The following is a 15,116-nucleotide window of genomic DNA, read 5'->3' on the forward strand; positions in this document are numbered from 1 at the left end:
CCCGAGCGGAAGCAGCGTGAGAAAGTGGGGTCAGCATGTCCAATCACAGTCTGCCCCATTCCTAAACCCGCCTCTGTCACAACAGGCGTTAATAAGACAATCATAAGATGGTACTATTATTATGACCTTTATTAAAGAAATGGCTGGAGGAAGGACAATTATGAAGTGCAGCGTCTACAGGACGTTCACTTAGGAACATAACAACAATTCCCTTTCGGTGGCAAAAAAAGAAGCTACGCTTTTATGAAATGCCATTCTCCCACTTTCTATTCAGGAAAAATGCTGAATTGTGGGTTTTGCCACAATAGCAGAATCAAATCCCAAGCGGAAGCAGATAGCCATGATTGGCTCTTTCGGCTCCCCACCCAAAGCCTGCAGACTATAATTAAACCAACACCAAGACCACCTGTTGGTTGTGTTTTGGTTTAAGAATGGCTTATAATCCAAATATAATCAAAGTCAAAGCACAATAAATCTACAACGTGTCAAAAAGTAATACAAAATGAAAATGTTTATTTAGTCTTGAGATTCACATTTTCAGTACAAATATAGTTTAATTGCAATATAAAATTGACACTTGTAAAACTGTATAACCGATAACAGATAAATAGCTCCATGTTCCTTTATTCCTGCTGCATAAAAGGATATGGCATCATTACATATTATACACAAGAGCACAATAATAACAAAAGCATATACAAGAAAAATATAACCCGGTAAATCATTGGTAACTGCAGAAGGTTGCATAATGTAGCTGTGCTTTAATGACGCCAGACCCTAGTATTGTATTGTGTAAGTGTTATGAGAGAGCCACTCGGTTTTCCTTGGCCCACTTCCTCAGGGTTCGGATGATGTATTCCACCTGGGGGTTTCCTGAGCTGCGTAGCAGGGGCAGCACGTCTTTCAGCATCTCCCTGTGGGATGGACAGTGAAACAGACGGTAAAAAGGGATGGTGACATCATGTGGAGCTCACACTGAAGATGCTCAACTTTTATTTTGAAGAGTAGGGTAGCAGTAGGAATAGGAAGGAGCAGGAGTAGGAAGTCATTGCATTTCACAGGTGTTCTAATCTAAGCACAATGAAGAATAAATAGTCTAACCTTTTGTTTGACCATTCACACATATAACTTTATTCTGCATGGAAATTGTATGTTGTGAGAAGTTTTTTGTACAGCAGCCCTCCTGCTTTGCTTACTGTTGTGGCAACAGTCGGCTAGCTTAATAACCCTATCCTAATAATGCTAATCACAAATGGTGAACAAAACGTGGTGTCCAAAGTAATGACAACCCACACTATGCAGAATACCACTTGATCGTAATCCCCTATTCAACCCTTATTTAAAACCTGAAAAGCAATGCATCTTCACTTGAATAATTTGATTCTCATAGAAAAACAAACTGATTCCTTCATGAAGCGGCTTCATGTGAGCCAGTGCTCTTTCCAGCCTACCTGGACTCTCTCCCAGCCAGGATGAGCTGGAAGATGCCCACGCACGCTCCCCTCTTGCCCTCCCAGTAATTGGAGTCGGGGTCCAGTTTCTCCAAAGCGTCAAAGGCCTTGGCTGCGTAGAAGAACTGGCCCATCTGAAACACCAAGAGAGCGGAGCGATGAGCTCAAGCAGCCTCAAGACCCCTTCAGGTGTCGCCAACATTCACAGAACCTGATTTCAGAATATTTAAACCCAAGGAAAAGCAACCGATTCTGGTTCGAGGAAGTGATTATCTGAAAAGCTCTTCCCGAGGACCATCTTTGCATTTCTGTATTGAGTAAACTTTGTGCAGTGCCAATTTCATTTTATATTCATGAATTTTGCCCCCATCTCTCCCGGTTCTCTTAGCAATGAGGGACAAATCCCTAAGGGGGCGGGGGGGGGAGGGCAAAGCAAGAGCAGCTCAGGAGGTAGAACAGGTTGTAAGGAAAATGTCGGGAGGGTTGCTGGTTTTATCCTCAGCTAATGCTTATATTTGTGTGTGGAATAACCATGGCATATAATAAATGTATTCAGTATTTAAGCCCTCCCAAATAGGATTATGTTAAGTCAACAAACTAGCCTCTGAGTGACCAAAAAGAACAATAATACTTAATATATCATAAGCATCAGAAAGACCTATAGGCCTCGTTCCAAAGCTATGCATTACTTGTCTTCTCACTAAGTGGTGGACAGCCTGAGGGTACTTTAACGATTAAGTGGGACAGATGGAGAGCGGCCATTAAAGGGCATTCTTGAATGAGCGTTTCTCCTCTGCTTGTATACCCGGGCTGTTGGAGTGCATAGGGCTCCCCAGGTCTGTCAGATCCAACCCGCCTGGGAAGCCATTGGAGACCGCTCTAGTGATGGGGGGGGGGGGGGGGGCTGTATTGAATAAGCCAGAGCTGACACTGGACCGCAGCAGTGATTTGCAGCATTGAGAACATTCTGCCTAGTACGGCGTGTTTCAGAGTGTGTGTGTGTGTGTGTGTGGGGTGGGGGGGGGGGGGGGGGGGGAGAGATGGGGTAAGGGGGGTGGGGGTGGGAGGTTGGTAAGTGTGGGAGTGATCTGATGGGTGACTCGGCAGAAGCCAAGGGGGATGACATCACCTTGTAGCAGTCGTTTGCGATGAGCTGCAGCAGAGCGAAGGCGTCCGATGAGGTGCCCATGTTGAGGTACAGCTCCCAGGCCAACCGGCCCTTCTGGTTCATGATGTCTGGGGGGGGGGGGAGACAAGAAGCACAAACGTAAGCACAATGTGAAAAAATCCAACAGTATCAACTAAATATAGACCCTAGAGCGTTTTTCTTTTCTTTTTTTTTAAAGCACAGAACCTTTCACAGGACACTAAATATATATATATATATATATATATATATGTGTGTATATATATATATATATATACACACACACTATATATATATTTTTTACTTTTTAAGTACTATTATTATTCATTATTCTTTTTGCCAACTCAGCATTCCTGGTATTGTCCCATTGTAATCTCAACACCTTGGTCTTGAGGTAAGGAAGCATGTGTGAAAAGGGGGGATTGGAAGAACGTACAGGAGCGCGCCAGCCAGCTCAGGTACACATAGTCGTTCTTGATCTTCTCACTCTGAATGAGCAGAAACACCTGGAAAACAAGGTCAGAAACCACTGGCATGTCATCCACCCCTGGCTGCGTGTCAAGAGATTACAAATGCTTGAAGACATTTCTGAAACGTTCTTCAAGAGCAGCGTACCTCCTCTGCGTCCCTGTAGTTTCCCAGGGCTGCTTTGGCCTGGGCGTAGTTAAAGTTGAAGGTGTCATCGTTGTAGAAGTAACTCTGCACGGGGAGAGCGTGGAGACAGAAGCGTCAGCTTTAACGTTTAGAAAAGAGAGCCATGAATCACGCGGAATGAACACACACACACACACACACACACACACACACACAGACACACACACACACACACACACACACACACACACACACACACACACACACACACACACACACACACACACACACACACACACACACACCTGATCTGAAGTGGTTATTTTAAACAGGTGTGTGAATGCTCTTTTATTTCTCCCTGTCTCCCTTAAGTCAACACAATGGAAGCGCATTTCTCGCCTGGCTTATGCAACACAATGTGGGAGCACTTTTCTTTCTGCAGTGGGCCTAACCTTGACAGAGTTGAGATAAATGAGGACGTCCTCAAACTGTCTGAGGAGGAAGAAACAGGAGGCCATGCACTGCCTGCCGGGGATGGTGTCTGAGAATCAGCAGAGAGGTCTTTAGCACCCATATACAAATGCACAGGTACACAAAACACACCATTCCGGATATTTGATTAAAAAAAAAAAAAGTTAAAAACATACCACATTCACTAGCCGACCCCCCAACCAATTGGAAGAATTGTTGAGCAATCTTCAGGTGGTCCCTCTGAAACACACACACACACACACACACACACACACACACACACACACACACACACACACACACACACACACACACACACAGCATAACACCAGCCAATGTCTCCAGCACTCTCCAGATGTAGTTTCTCAAGGTTCATTTAATGATTTCGAAATTAAAATCATATATTCTCAGACTTACCGAACCAATTTCCTGTCCCAGGGCAGCGTTGACCACTCCTTTCAGGATATACTCCTCGACAGGAGAAGATGAAGGTGCGTTAGTCAGGCTTGGTCTCACATTGAGTCTCTAAACCAGGGTTTGGTTCCCTAAACCCAGGACCACTGAGGTTCTGGTCCCACATATCACAGGCTCGTAATAAGACCGTCCAATCAGGTCATTTGCTGAAGTCTTGCACTAATTTCTCTTTCACATTCTTTGGGGGAGTCGCTTTGGAGGGACGCCTTAGAGAGGAGGGATTTTTTCGAAAATCAAGCTAATGTTGGCAGGCTTCTCCAAATAGCCTACCCTAGCTTTAAAGGCCTTCATCTACACCAGGGGTGTCAAACTCAAAGTGTACAGCGGGCCAAAATTGAATTGAGTGGGGGGGGGGGGGGGGGGGGAGTGTTACCGCGGCGAGACGTGGCGAGACGCGTTAATGCTGGAATGCGATAAACCTGCGGGCCATTAATTGGAGACATTACATTATAACAGGGTCCGCAGGCGGAATTCTTGACCGGGGGGGTACAGGATTATGGGCTGCCGGAGTTGATGCGCCAGGGTTACCGCGCCAGGGTTACCGCGCCGGGACGCGCGTCAACGCGTTGGCGCTGAAATGCGATATGCCAGCGGGCCAGTTCTGATAGACATTAGATATTATCTGGCGGGCCGGATTAAATTACACTGCGGCCCGGATTAGGCCCGTGGGCCGTACGTTTGACACCCCAGATCTACACATTCAATTGAAACCCATAACATGACAAATCCGTCCACAAACTTCATCCTTTGCAGGCTCCATTGCATTACTCATTCTACACCGAGTGTCTCCAGCTAAACTTTGGGAGACCATCATTATCAATGTTTATCAGATTGCCCTCTTTGTGGTTGTTAGAGCAAAGTATAGCTGTGGGGCTGCATGATTACCTGTGGAGTGGTGGGCACCAGGTCCTTGATGAGGTTATACGCCTCTTGGATGTCATCTGGAGAGCACAGATAAAAGGCCGGTAAGTTAGCAACTTTTAAAATGGAACATGAAATCGCCTGGCTGGTAGGAACCCAAAGGTGTCGCTTTTGGCATGCCATGACCATGACTTTGTTTTGGATTTGTTGACATTGGTGTAGTAAGGAATATCGGAAGGGTACCTAGAAATTAGTGCAAGACTTAAATCGTAGATTCCGTTTTCTAGAGGCCGCTGTTTTCCAGCCCTCAGCCTCAGCCAATAGCCAGCCAATAGCTACCCTAATATTTCTGAGGTCCCGTTACCAAGAACATAAGACATGACGGGGCGCTGACCCTTCAACGGTTACCGGGTTGATCATCTACCTAGGCGATGAGATCATGTCTATCAGATAGCTACTCTCCAACTCTATTGAGTGAAACTGCCTCCTATGCTTATATGCTCGGGAGGGTTTGTTATGGGAGGGGAGGCGGCAGCACCTTGTCTGAGGTAGTAGATGACCAGGTTGAGGCGCGCCTCTGGAATCACATCGATCAGAGGAGGAAGCACCTGTAAGGCCCCTTCTCCGGCACGGAACACAACCTGCAGAGCATGCACGCGCACACACACACGCACACACACACACACACACACACACACTCCATCTTAGTGATGCAACGGTCAAAATGCTGCCTCTGCCTCTTATATACATACAAACAGAAAATAGAAAATGCCTTTCAGTCACTCCTATTGTATACTCTCTGTGTTGCTAAAGAAATTGTATAGGCAGTGCTATTCTTCTTCTTGACCTATATAGGCCAATAAGACTCACCATTGCTGTGTAATTATGCTTGCTAGTTTTCGTTTTCACTACCTTGCTTGCTCAAAAGATAGACAACATAGGTTGTTGGGTTGTTTTTTGGTTTGCTAGTATTTAGGTCGGTTGTACATTGTACATCTACCCACACTCATTTTACATGGAACAATGCACTCCACACACCACTGATACTACAGGCTCTCACATCTGATGCTGTCTTTCTGGGACGTTTAATGTCAATTTAATTTAAATATTTTGTGGTAATCCCCCTTTGTTGTCCAATTGATGAGCCGGGTTTGTGACACCTAAATATAAAAACAATACAATCACATACCTTAAAATGTGAACTAAGGCTCAACGACATGACCAGAAATGATGATGCAACTCCTACTAAGTAGTAAGATTGGTTGAGTAGCCCCATCAATTTTGTGTTTAAAGAAAAGTTACTTTGGCGATACAATCAGCACACAATCTCTCCCACTATTTCCTAAGTTTGACCTTTACCGTTGTGAGAGACGACAGTGAGAGACGGCATGGTCAAACTCACCATTTCAGCCACTATTCATTTGTTTATTGTGTGAAGTAAATTTTTCCACGCTTAAATAAATACCACCATCCCGTGTACAGAGTTACATTTTTGTTTAGAATTGAAAATGTGCAAGCATGTTGATTTAGTAGACCATCCACATAAACAAGAAGATGTCACATTTCCAATGACACCACGGTCAGGAATTAGGTCAATTAAGTGGTTAAATAAAAACTTGGTAATGTTAGTTTAAATTCATAGGACACACACATACAACAAAGTAGGAACTGCGACACACAAAGGTAAAGGGATAATAGGACATGCAACCAAGCACTCACTCGTGTGCAAAGCCTCACATCTCTGTAAGGAGCTTACCAGGTTGTGTCGAATAAGCTCTTTAGCAAACTCAAAGGAGCATGAAGAGATGTCCATTAAGTTCTTCAGCTCAGCCTAGGGGGGAGAGAGAGCAAATATTACCCACAGAACCGCATCACTATACCCCAAAAAGGTAATTGGGACAATTAAGCATGGAATGCTTAAAACAGAAAAAGGGTCAATATTGATTTAGTTCTTTACAATGGCCACAGAGTGTTAAATAGCTTATTTAAATAGTTACAGCTGTGGCTGCGGTTGTTTCTATGGTTATAGACGTTTGTTATTATGGAGTAATAATTGGATCCATTAGCTACTAGCATTAGTGGCTCTGTTTCACCTCGGCTGCTTTGCCGTTATACAGCCTGAAGTGGTTGCAGGCCTTCAGGTTGAGGGCGATGGTGGAGTCAGGGATGCTCTGCAGATAGACCGCCAGCACTTCCTGTGACACATCGTAGTAGTCCAGCTTGTAGTAACACAGGGCCACATACACCTTCAGGGCCAGGAAGTCTCTACAGAGAAACAGGAAGCCACCAGTATAGAAGTCCAGCTTGTAGTAACACAGGGCCACATACACCTTCAGAGTCACGTGTGTGTGTGTGTGTGTGTGTGTGTGTGTGTGTGTGTGTGTGTGTGTGTGTGTGTGTGTGTGTGTGTGTGTGTGTGTGTGTGTGTGCGAGCGTAGCAGACCTGTTTTGCAGTAGGATGCGTTTGTAGATGTCGATGGCTTCCTGATAGTGGGAGCGCATGTAGTGAATGGAAGCCAGACTCAGCTGGTCCTCCGTCACGTCCTCCAGGTTCTGGTGGAAGCCCATCAGTTTCTTCTCATCGTTGAACTAACGCCCACACAACCAGAGGAACAAATCAGAAGGTATGGCCCACTGGCTTGGCCTTAAAGAACAGGTCATGCAGGAATTTGGATGACAGTAGATTGGATGACAATACTTTAATAATATAATATAAGGAAATGATGATGCAAGTTTGAACCTTGTGAGCCAGGTGGAAGAGGAGTCGATTCTGTAGTGGGGATGTGGGAGCTGTGTGAGAGAATACAAAACACGGTCAGTTGCCCTTGGTCGCAGAGGGTATCGCTATAATCTGAGCCCTTAACGGGTCCTTGCCGGTCTCCATGTGTGGTTCTCACACTTGGATGCAGCCTCCTCAGCTTCCTTGTAAAGGCCCAGCAGAAACATGGTGCAGGCCAGATAGACCCACACCTCCACTGGACACTCTGCTTTCTCGCTCAGAGTCTTGTAAACCTGTCAAAACAGGACAGAGACACACTCAGAGATTGACCCACAACCAACTAGCTAACCCGGCCGGTCTGATAGACCAGGAAAACGTAACTTGTTTAAGAAAATTTAAGCATCTTACACAACTAATGAAAAAGAAAATTGTAGTCATTTTAGACTACGTACCATTTGGTTTGTCATTTTCTATAAACACACACACACACACACACACACACACCTCCATTGCTCTCTTGTGATCCCCCAGGTGAAACGCACAGTAGCCCATCCAAAGGTCTGCATGCTCCTCTCTCTCCCCCACATCTCTTTGGAACTGGAGGGGGACAACACAGCAATAATTCTGCATCAGCATCACTTGATGCCATCACTCAGGTTGCCTAGCTTCTTGACTGGCAGTGGTCCAATATGCGGCAACCCACTGGTGTATGATTCTGTACAGGTGTGTCTACCTCTAAAAGTGTCAAGGCCCCAAGGTAGTCTCTCTGCTGTAGATATTCTTCAAGGTCGGGGATCTTCTTCGTCCTACTTTTGTTCTTCTTCTCATTCAAACCGATGGGTGCATCTCCCCCCACAGCTGGTTTGGTACGAGACAGTATCTGTCACATTGTAAAGGCACAAGTAAACGTTATGAGGACAAGCGGCCTTTGCAACGGAAAATTGTTTTCTTTCACACGTATGTTTATAACATGAGCATAGTGGTATACACTTCCCGATCGAAGCTGTTTTCTTTCATTGAACTCACCATCACGGAGTGTGTATGCTCCCGCGATAAGGGGCGGCTTGTTGATCTCTAACCAAGGTAACGCTGTGGACACCGAGCCTGATTCTACCGATGCACGTTCGGATGCTTCTGTTTAGGCGAGCTTCACGTTTACGTATTCAACTAAGTCAACTTTTGCCTTTTTTTCCACTACGCAAGTATTTAATCCACGTAAACTACCCCAAACAATATCAACCATGACTGGTTCACGTTTCTAAAAATGATAATATGATCAAAGTATTGCGACGATATGCAGGTCTTCCAGGCAATCTTTCCAAGTACCCACAATACATAATACCGCTTCCGGTCACATCTTTCACAATAAAATAAGGTAATCGTTGACTTGCTTTGAATCCTTCATAAATGTAACCAATTTGTTTGTTTTCTATGTAGAACTGCTCAGAAAAGTGCGCAACTGCTGATAAATGAATGTTAACTTAATCAAGTGGATCCAAAAATCTGACCTCTTAAGAGTTTATTTTGTAAAGAGTTTACAACTGACCGGGCGGGAAAAAGCTTATATGATCAGCTTTACAGGGCATCTTTGGCGGATGCACCATCAGTTGCTTAGCAACACTGTTAAGATGCCTATAAACTTTATGTAAGGCATGAACATAGACCTTTCATCTCTTTTATATATTTAAATAACTAGGAAATTACAATGCTCATATAGAGGCACGTAAAGCAAAATTTAGTTCAAGGACACTGTCTTATATTGCCCCAGTGGCCTAATGGATAAGGCACTGGCCTCCTAAGCCAGGGATTGTGGGTTCGAGTCCCATCTGGGGTGATGAGTTTTAAGCTCTAGATACTTTGATGATGTGCTAGACTAGAACCACACTTAAATATCAAACTCGACTCTATAGTGAAATTATCCCTACCATTAATCCTCTGGTTTAAAATATAAAATCGAAATATTAAGCAAAATACAGGTATTAAATAAACCCAAATCACATGCAAACATTTGATGACTCACTTTTGAAACACATGCATCCTGATCTTACCTCTCCCCTGATGATTAAGCAACAAATCTACTAGTCTTACTGTAATAGAAGTTACAGAACTGAAGGGGCCTTTACAGAGTCTTCCCCAGCATTGGAATACTACACAAAAGCTTTGTATTATTAAAGCTGAGGGTCAGCACACTGATCAACACTAGTGAGACGAGAAGTGCCAGAGTCTAAAATGTTTATTGCACAGATTCCTTTACAGTGTAAGCACGAGCAAGCCTTGATTGACAGGAGTTAAGACCACTCCGAGGTGGCGCCGCCCCAGTCGGATGCCTGGGCAGTGGGCGCAGCGGACCAGTCCTCAGTGGGAGCCTGGTTGCTCCAGTCCTCTGTTGGAGAGACGAGTGGAGAATTAGGTCATGACATAAGAAAGAAGCGGATGTTCTGAATGCAAAATGGAGTCAAAGCTCCACTTCTACGTTAATGACACTCACCGGTAAAACCTTCTGCAGCAAGCTTTGCAGGGGCAGCTAGGGGATGAATAAAATAGAATGTGTAGTCAATGCTCTGGAAATATCAGCAATGAAATTGAGGTTCAGCAAACCTGGTTCAAATGACATGCACCGTCAGTGATGCTCACCTTCTGCAGCCCCGGGGAACTGCTGGATGGGCACAGATGGCACCTGGACCCCCTCGGACCAGTCCGCCGCCTCAGGCTGGACCTGGTCCACTGCAGGGGCGCTCCACTCGCCCTGGAACTCCTCCTTCCCAACGGCCTTCTCCGCAGCGGCCTGCTCCTCCTTCTCAATCTATGGACGACAACGGAACAGCTTAGAAAATGCATTACCAAGGGCCTACCCTGCTTAGTTTGTTTAAGCACCAGATATCTGGACGAAACTGTAGCGGTGCGTGACCCTAGCAAGCCTCACCTCCTCTGGGTCTCTGTAGAAGTAGAGGTCAGGCATGACGTCCCAAGGGTGCTCCCTGGAGATGGTTCCCCTCATCCGGAGCACCTCCCGGGTCAGCATCCACCACATCAGACCCACCGAGTGATGACCCTGTAACCACAGCCATTATCACCCGGAGTACAGCAACTCTATAGTATGAAACACTGGGCACTCAAATCCCAATACATTCGAGACTGTGCTAGCCAAGATGCGTCATTATTAGACGGTTGAGGTGTGGCTCGGGTCACTATCAAACGACCATTCAGCGGGATTCAGCCCTCGTGGTAGTCAGCGAAACCCAGCCTGGTTTCTATGGCACACTTCCGACACCCAATCACTGATGAAGCAGTGTCAGGCTTTAATTGTGTGCGGTTGCCCTTCAATCTTAACAGCAGAGATTACCAATGGTCCAGATAACTGAAACAGTCACTCAAACATTTTCTCATTCATTTTCATACAGATTCTGAATCGTCACTGGAGCCCAAACTCCACCTTGTTATTGCAGGGAATAGCGATGTCCACGTAGCGAAGTGGAGAGTCAGTGTTGCACAGGGCAATGGTCGGGATGTTGACATAGGAGGCCTCAGTGAGAGGCTGGTGGTCGGCCCGGGGATCCGTCACGATCAGGAGGCGGGGCTCCCTGAAGGCAGCCTGGATCTGATTGGTGAATGTACCGGGGGTGAAGCGGCCGTGGAACGTCGTTGCACCAGTGGCCGAAGCAAACTTCAGCACAGCTCTCTATAGCGAAAAGGTGGGGAGAATATAAGACCAGGGCAATAAACACACTACACTATTCTGATATAGAAGCGCATCCTAGGAATTTCCCCTTTAGGCAACGGAAGACGTGTGGCTCGGGTCACTATCAAACGACCATTCAGCGGGACGCATCCCTCATGGTTGTCAGCGAAACCCAGCCTGGTTTCTGTGGCACACTTCCGACACCAAAACACTGATTGATCAGTGCCAGGCTTTAATTGTGTGCGGTTATAAATAATATGGAAAAATAGGAGACAAGCAGGATCAAATTAAGGTTTTGTTTTAAGTCGGCCATGAACAGTGGATGGCTTGGCTGGAGCCCCTTAACAGAACATCTGATAAGCCCAATCGTGCAATGAACCTACACCTACAGGGCTTGTGAGAGGTTCTTCCATCAACAGGTCTCCGGCTGTGGTCTCAGTAAGCCCACCTGCCCCGTGTTCCTGGAGGAGATGACACAGATGTCAGCTGGGTTCTCAATGGCCACGATGGCCCGAGCGGCCAACAGAAGTTTCTCCCAGGTACGCCTCAGGTTGATGATGTACACACCTGGGTGTCAAAATAAAATAAAAAATATCAAGTCCAATATTCTTAGTTTGGTACTGATCAAGAGGTAAACGTGTCAATTTATCCGTGAAACCTGATTAATCATTCGTGCCCAGCGACATAAGTCACATGCAAAAATATACACATTAAGCGAAGCCTATTTACCATCACTTTTTCTCTTGTACACATAGTGCTCCATCTGGAAGTCCATGTTGGTTCCTCCCAGATGTGTTCCTGCAGCCAGGAACTTAAGCACATCTTCCTCCTTCATTTGAAGGACATCCAGACCTCCGGACATCGTGACCGCTTTCCCTGTGTTACGAGGTTAACGGGAAAACTACATGGACAAAGAGGAAAGACAAAAAGCTGATCAAAAACATTTCTTGATTGGTATCTGCTGTAATTTGTTGGTAAAAAAGGAAGCAATGAACAGAAAAATGACAAAACCGAAATCTTGCGATCGCCATCCCAATGATTCGGGATTACAAAGTATACTTTGCACCAAGATGAGTTATTAGATGGGATGGTTGTGGTGTGGCTCGGGTCACTATCAAACGACCATTCAGCCCTCGTGGTTGTCAGCGAAACCCTGCCTGGTTTCTGTGGCATACTTCCGACACCCAAAAACTGATGAAGCAGTGTCAGACTTTATTGTGTGCGGTTACCCTTCAATTCTAGCAGAGATTACCAATAGTATATCAGTTATAATTTGTTTGTAAAAAAGGAAGCTATTCCTGACAATAAGTTAAAATTGTCAACCGAGAGGCTGTATTAGCCCGATCACCATGATTAGGATATTACGCCGCATTGCCAAGCACACGATGTGTGCCTCCATATCCGAGTGACTCTCTTTAAAGCCTACAATCGATGAAAGACGTGAAATGGACTAGAATATTATCAATGTATCGATATACATATTATCTATCTAAATGTGCATTTAGAGAGTGCGGACAACCATTTTAAGATCGAATTTCATCAATTTGGAGCTCACCACGAGACAACGCCGTATGGAGTTCTGTACCGCAAGGTAAAAAGAGAGCGGAAACGGAAACTACGTCATTAATAGTCACGGGGGGGGGGGGCGAGAGCGGCCGGCGGGAAGGCGTGGCTGGATGACCAGCCCTGCCTAGAAAGGTCCAGCCCCGCCCACAATACTATTTTAGCATACCTGTTCCAGAAGAAGGAAGACTGAAAGTCCATCATGTCGGTGAGCATGGGCGTCAGTTTGGTTTGAAATGTGCTGGGGACAGAGACACATTCGAAAGTGCATTTTCAGAAGTGCTGAGTACAATGAGGATGCAATCTTTTTTTCTCTCTTTAGTGCAGGTAATGAAAGGTTCTGAAAGACGGCATACCCATGTAGCTTACTAATGAATAACAGGTATACAAAAAACTGATGTCTGACACGTTTTATGAAGAATGCGTTTCCAAAAAGCAAAAAAAAGCATTGGACATAGGCTATGACCACGAGCGTACCTATGTTCCCCGGTCGCGACTGTGTTTTTCGTAGGCGGAGGCAAACGTAGGCAAACGCTAGGATTGGACAGGCAGCCTGTCAGGCAAACTCACACACTGACTCCTAACCCAAACCTAACTCTAACCATAACCCTCACCCTAACCATAACCCTAACCTTCATGATTCTTCCGGATTCCACCTACGAAAAAGACATTCGCTCTCCGGGAACATAGGGATGACCCACTATGTTGTGCTCCATGTACCCAATGTTGACAACGTGACATGACATGACTTAGCTACCAACACAAACAAAGAGGAGCTAGGAAAGCAAATTAACTATGTGTTTAAGTTGTGAAGGGGCAAACGTGTGGCTACACTACACACAGCACTACAAATGTCGAAACAGATTGAAAAAGCAAAAAATATTTGTTGCACAGCTGAACACTGTATCACATCATGAGCTGGCTGTTCTCAAAAAACACGCATCCATCCAATCTACATCAGGCATTCTGACCAAAACTCATGCACTCCCCACCACGATTATTCCACTAATTACTCCACTATCGTCTTCTCCACTATAGGCTACCCAACGCTGTACGAACGCAAACCGTGGATAAGTTAGGCTACTTGGTGGCTATGGCTAACATCAATTGCAAGAGTTGAAACAGCCGACCACTTGAGTGCAAAAAAACACAAAACACCTCACCACAGCACCAGCAAATCTTAAGCAATAAATATCGCATCTTACCTTTATTTATGTGCAGCCTACCACATCCATTTAGTTCAACAGGTTATCACTCTGTATGTCCATGGTACTACCAACCTGCTCTGGTGCTTTTTACCTATGTATTCAGGCTAAAATGACTTGATTGTCTGATGCCTCATCATTGCATCCCAGCCAAAGAGTATTGTTATTAATACCTCATTCATTGTCCAAGCCAGGCTGGCAGCCATAGGCGTCAGTTACGCTGGGGACGAGTACCCACCAGTTTTTGTCAAGATTCATTTTGTACCCACCACTTAAAAAGACAAAAAACTTGAGTTTAATTATTATGGATTATTACACGGCTCTTCTCAATGCTATGGAATGCGCTGTTGACTTGCATGGTCCTTCCCGACTTCCAGCGGTGAATTATTTTTCGATAATTGACCGTTGCATATAATGACCGCTGTCAAGGAAAGTGGCTGTGATTCACTTCTCTCGTATCACTCCGCAAGTAGTCCGGTAATTTATCAACCCCAGCGTATTTGGTTGCTAAGCAACGTCAACGTCTATGGCGGACTATTTATCTGCTGTTGTAAAAAGACATACCGTGTGAAGTTATTTTTTCGTTTTGGCAAGTAGCCGTGTAAGAATAACCCTGTAATCCCATAGCCATTCCCGTAGATAATAATCCTGTAGACACTCACCGACGGTGAGTGTTGAATGTCAAAGCCTCATTCACATGTACTGAGGAGTGAAATAAGTGTTATTGCCGATAATTGTTGTTGTTGTTATGAAGCTAAACTGTAGGTTTATTACGGTATATGTTACAGGTCCTGAAGCCTAAACGTTAGCCCTATGACATTTCTTCGTAAGAATAGGAAAGACGGATAGAGCCCATAACACAGCAGGAGCAGGAGTTGGTAACATCTATTGAGCAGGTATTTGATTTATTAATAATTTATTTTGGTTTTGTTTGATTTTGTTTGTTTGCATG

At 45.1% G+C, this 15,116-nt stretch overlaps 1 protein-coding gene and 1 non-coding gene across 3 annotated transcripts; one reads left to right on the forward strand and one right to left on the reverse strand.

Moving 5' to 3' along the window:
• Positions 1–493: 493 nt before the first annotated feature.
• On the reverse strand, positions 494–13,000 carry LOC311340693 (small ribosomal subunit protein uS2-like). 2 transcript variants are annotated; one of them, XM_084465568.1, is made up of 22 exons: positions 12,952–13,000; positions 12,126–12,297; positions 11,845–11,963; positions 11,151–11,396; positions 10,641–10,769; positions 8,451–8,597; positions 8,222–8,314; positions 7,896–8,010; positions 7,739–7,788; positions 7,442–7,587; positions 7,092–7,263; positions 6,755–6,829; positions 5,537–5,639; positions 5,023–5,078; positions 4,081–4,134; positions 3,840–3,903; positions 3,645–3,733; positions 3,214–3,297; positions 3,035–3,104; positions 2,581–2,687; positions 1,452–1,585; positions 494–914 (listed from the first exon to the last, which is right to left on the reverse strand). In XM_084465568.1, exons 2-22 carry the CDS (start codon positions 12,256–12,258, stop codon positions 800–802), a joined length of 2,301 nt encoding a protein of 766 aa, XP_084321694.1. In that variant the 5' UTR covers positions 12,259–12,297; positions 12,952–13,000; the 3' UTR covers positions 494–799. The 2 variants fall into 2 exon arrangements, with proteins under 2 accessions (XP_084321694.1, XP_084321693.1); XM_084465567.1 differs by lacking the exons at positions 494–914; positions 1,452–1,585; positions 2,581–2,687; ... (12 more) ...; positions 8,222–8,314; positions 8,451–8,597 and adding exons at positions 9,936–10,100; positions 10,206–10,241; positions 10,352–10,520.
• Positions 9,479–9,551, forward strand: AC3HAE_011280 (transfer RNA arginine (anticodon CCU)). The gene has a single exon. It is a non-coding gene; the product is annotated as a tRNA-Arg (tRNA).
• Positions 13,001–15,116: the final 2,116 nt, after the last annotated feature.

The sequence above is a fragment of the Micromesistius poutassou genome, assembly GCF_964030765.1.
Source record: "Micromesistius poutassou genome assembly, chromosome: 3".
Taxonomy (NCBI): Eukaryota; Metazoa; Chordata; class Actinopteri; order Gadiformes; family Gadidae; genus Micromesistius; species Micromesistius poutassou.

Coding starts and splice junctions, on each gene's coding strand:
- LOC311340693 (XM_084465568.1), bottom strand. CDS start 12,258: ATGTCCGGAGGTCTGGATGTCCTTCAAATGAAGGAGGAAGATGTGCTT. Junction 7,588..7,738: donor TCTTCCACCTGGCTCACAAG/GTTCAAACTTGC, acceptor TGTGGGCGTTAG/TTCAACGATGAGAAGAAACT. Junction 7,264..7,441: donor CGCATCCTACTGCAAAACAG/GTCTGCTACGCT, acceptor GTTTCTCTGTAG/AGACTTCCTGGCCCTGAAGG.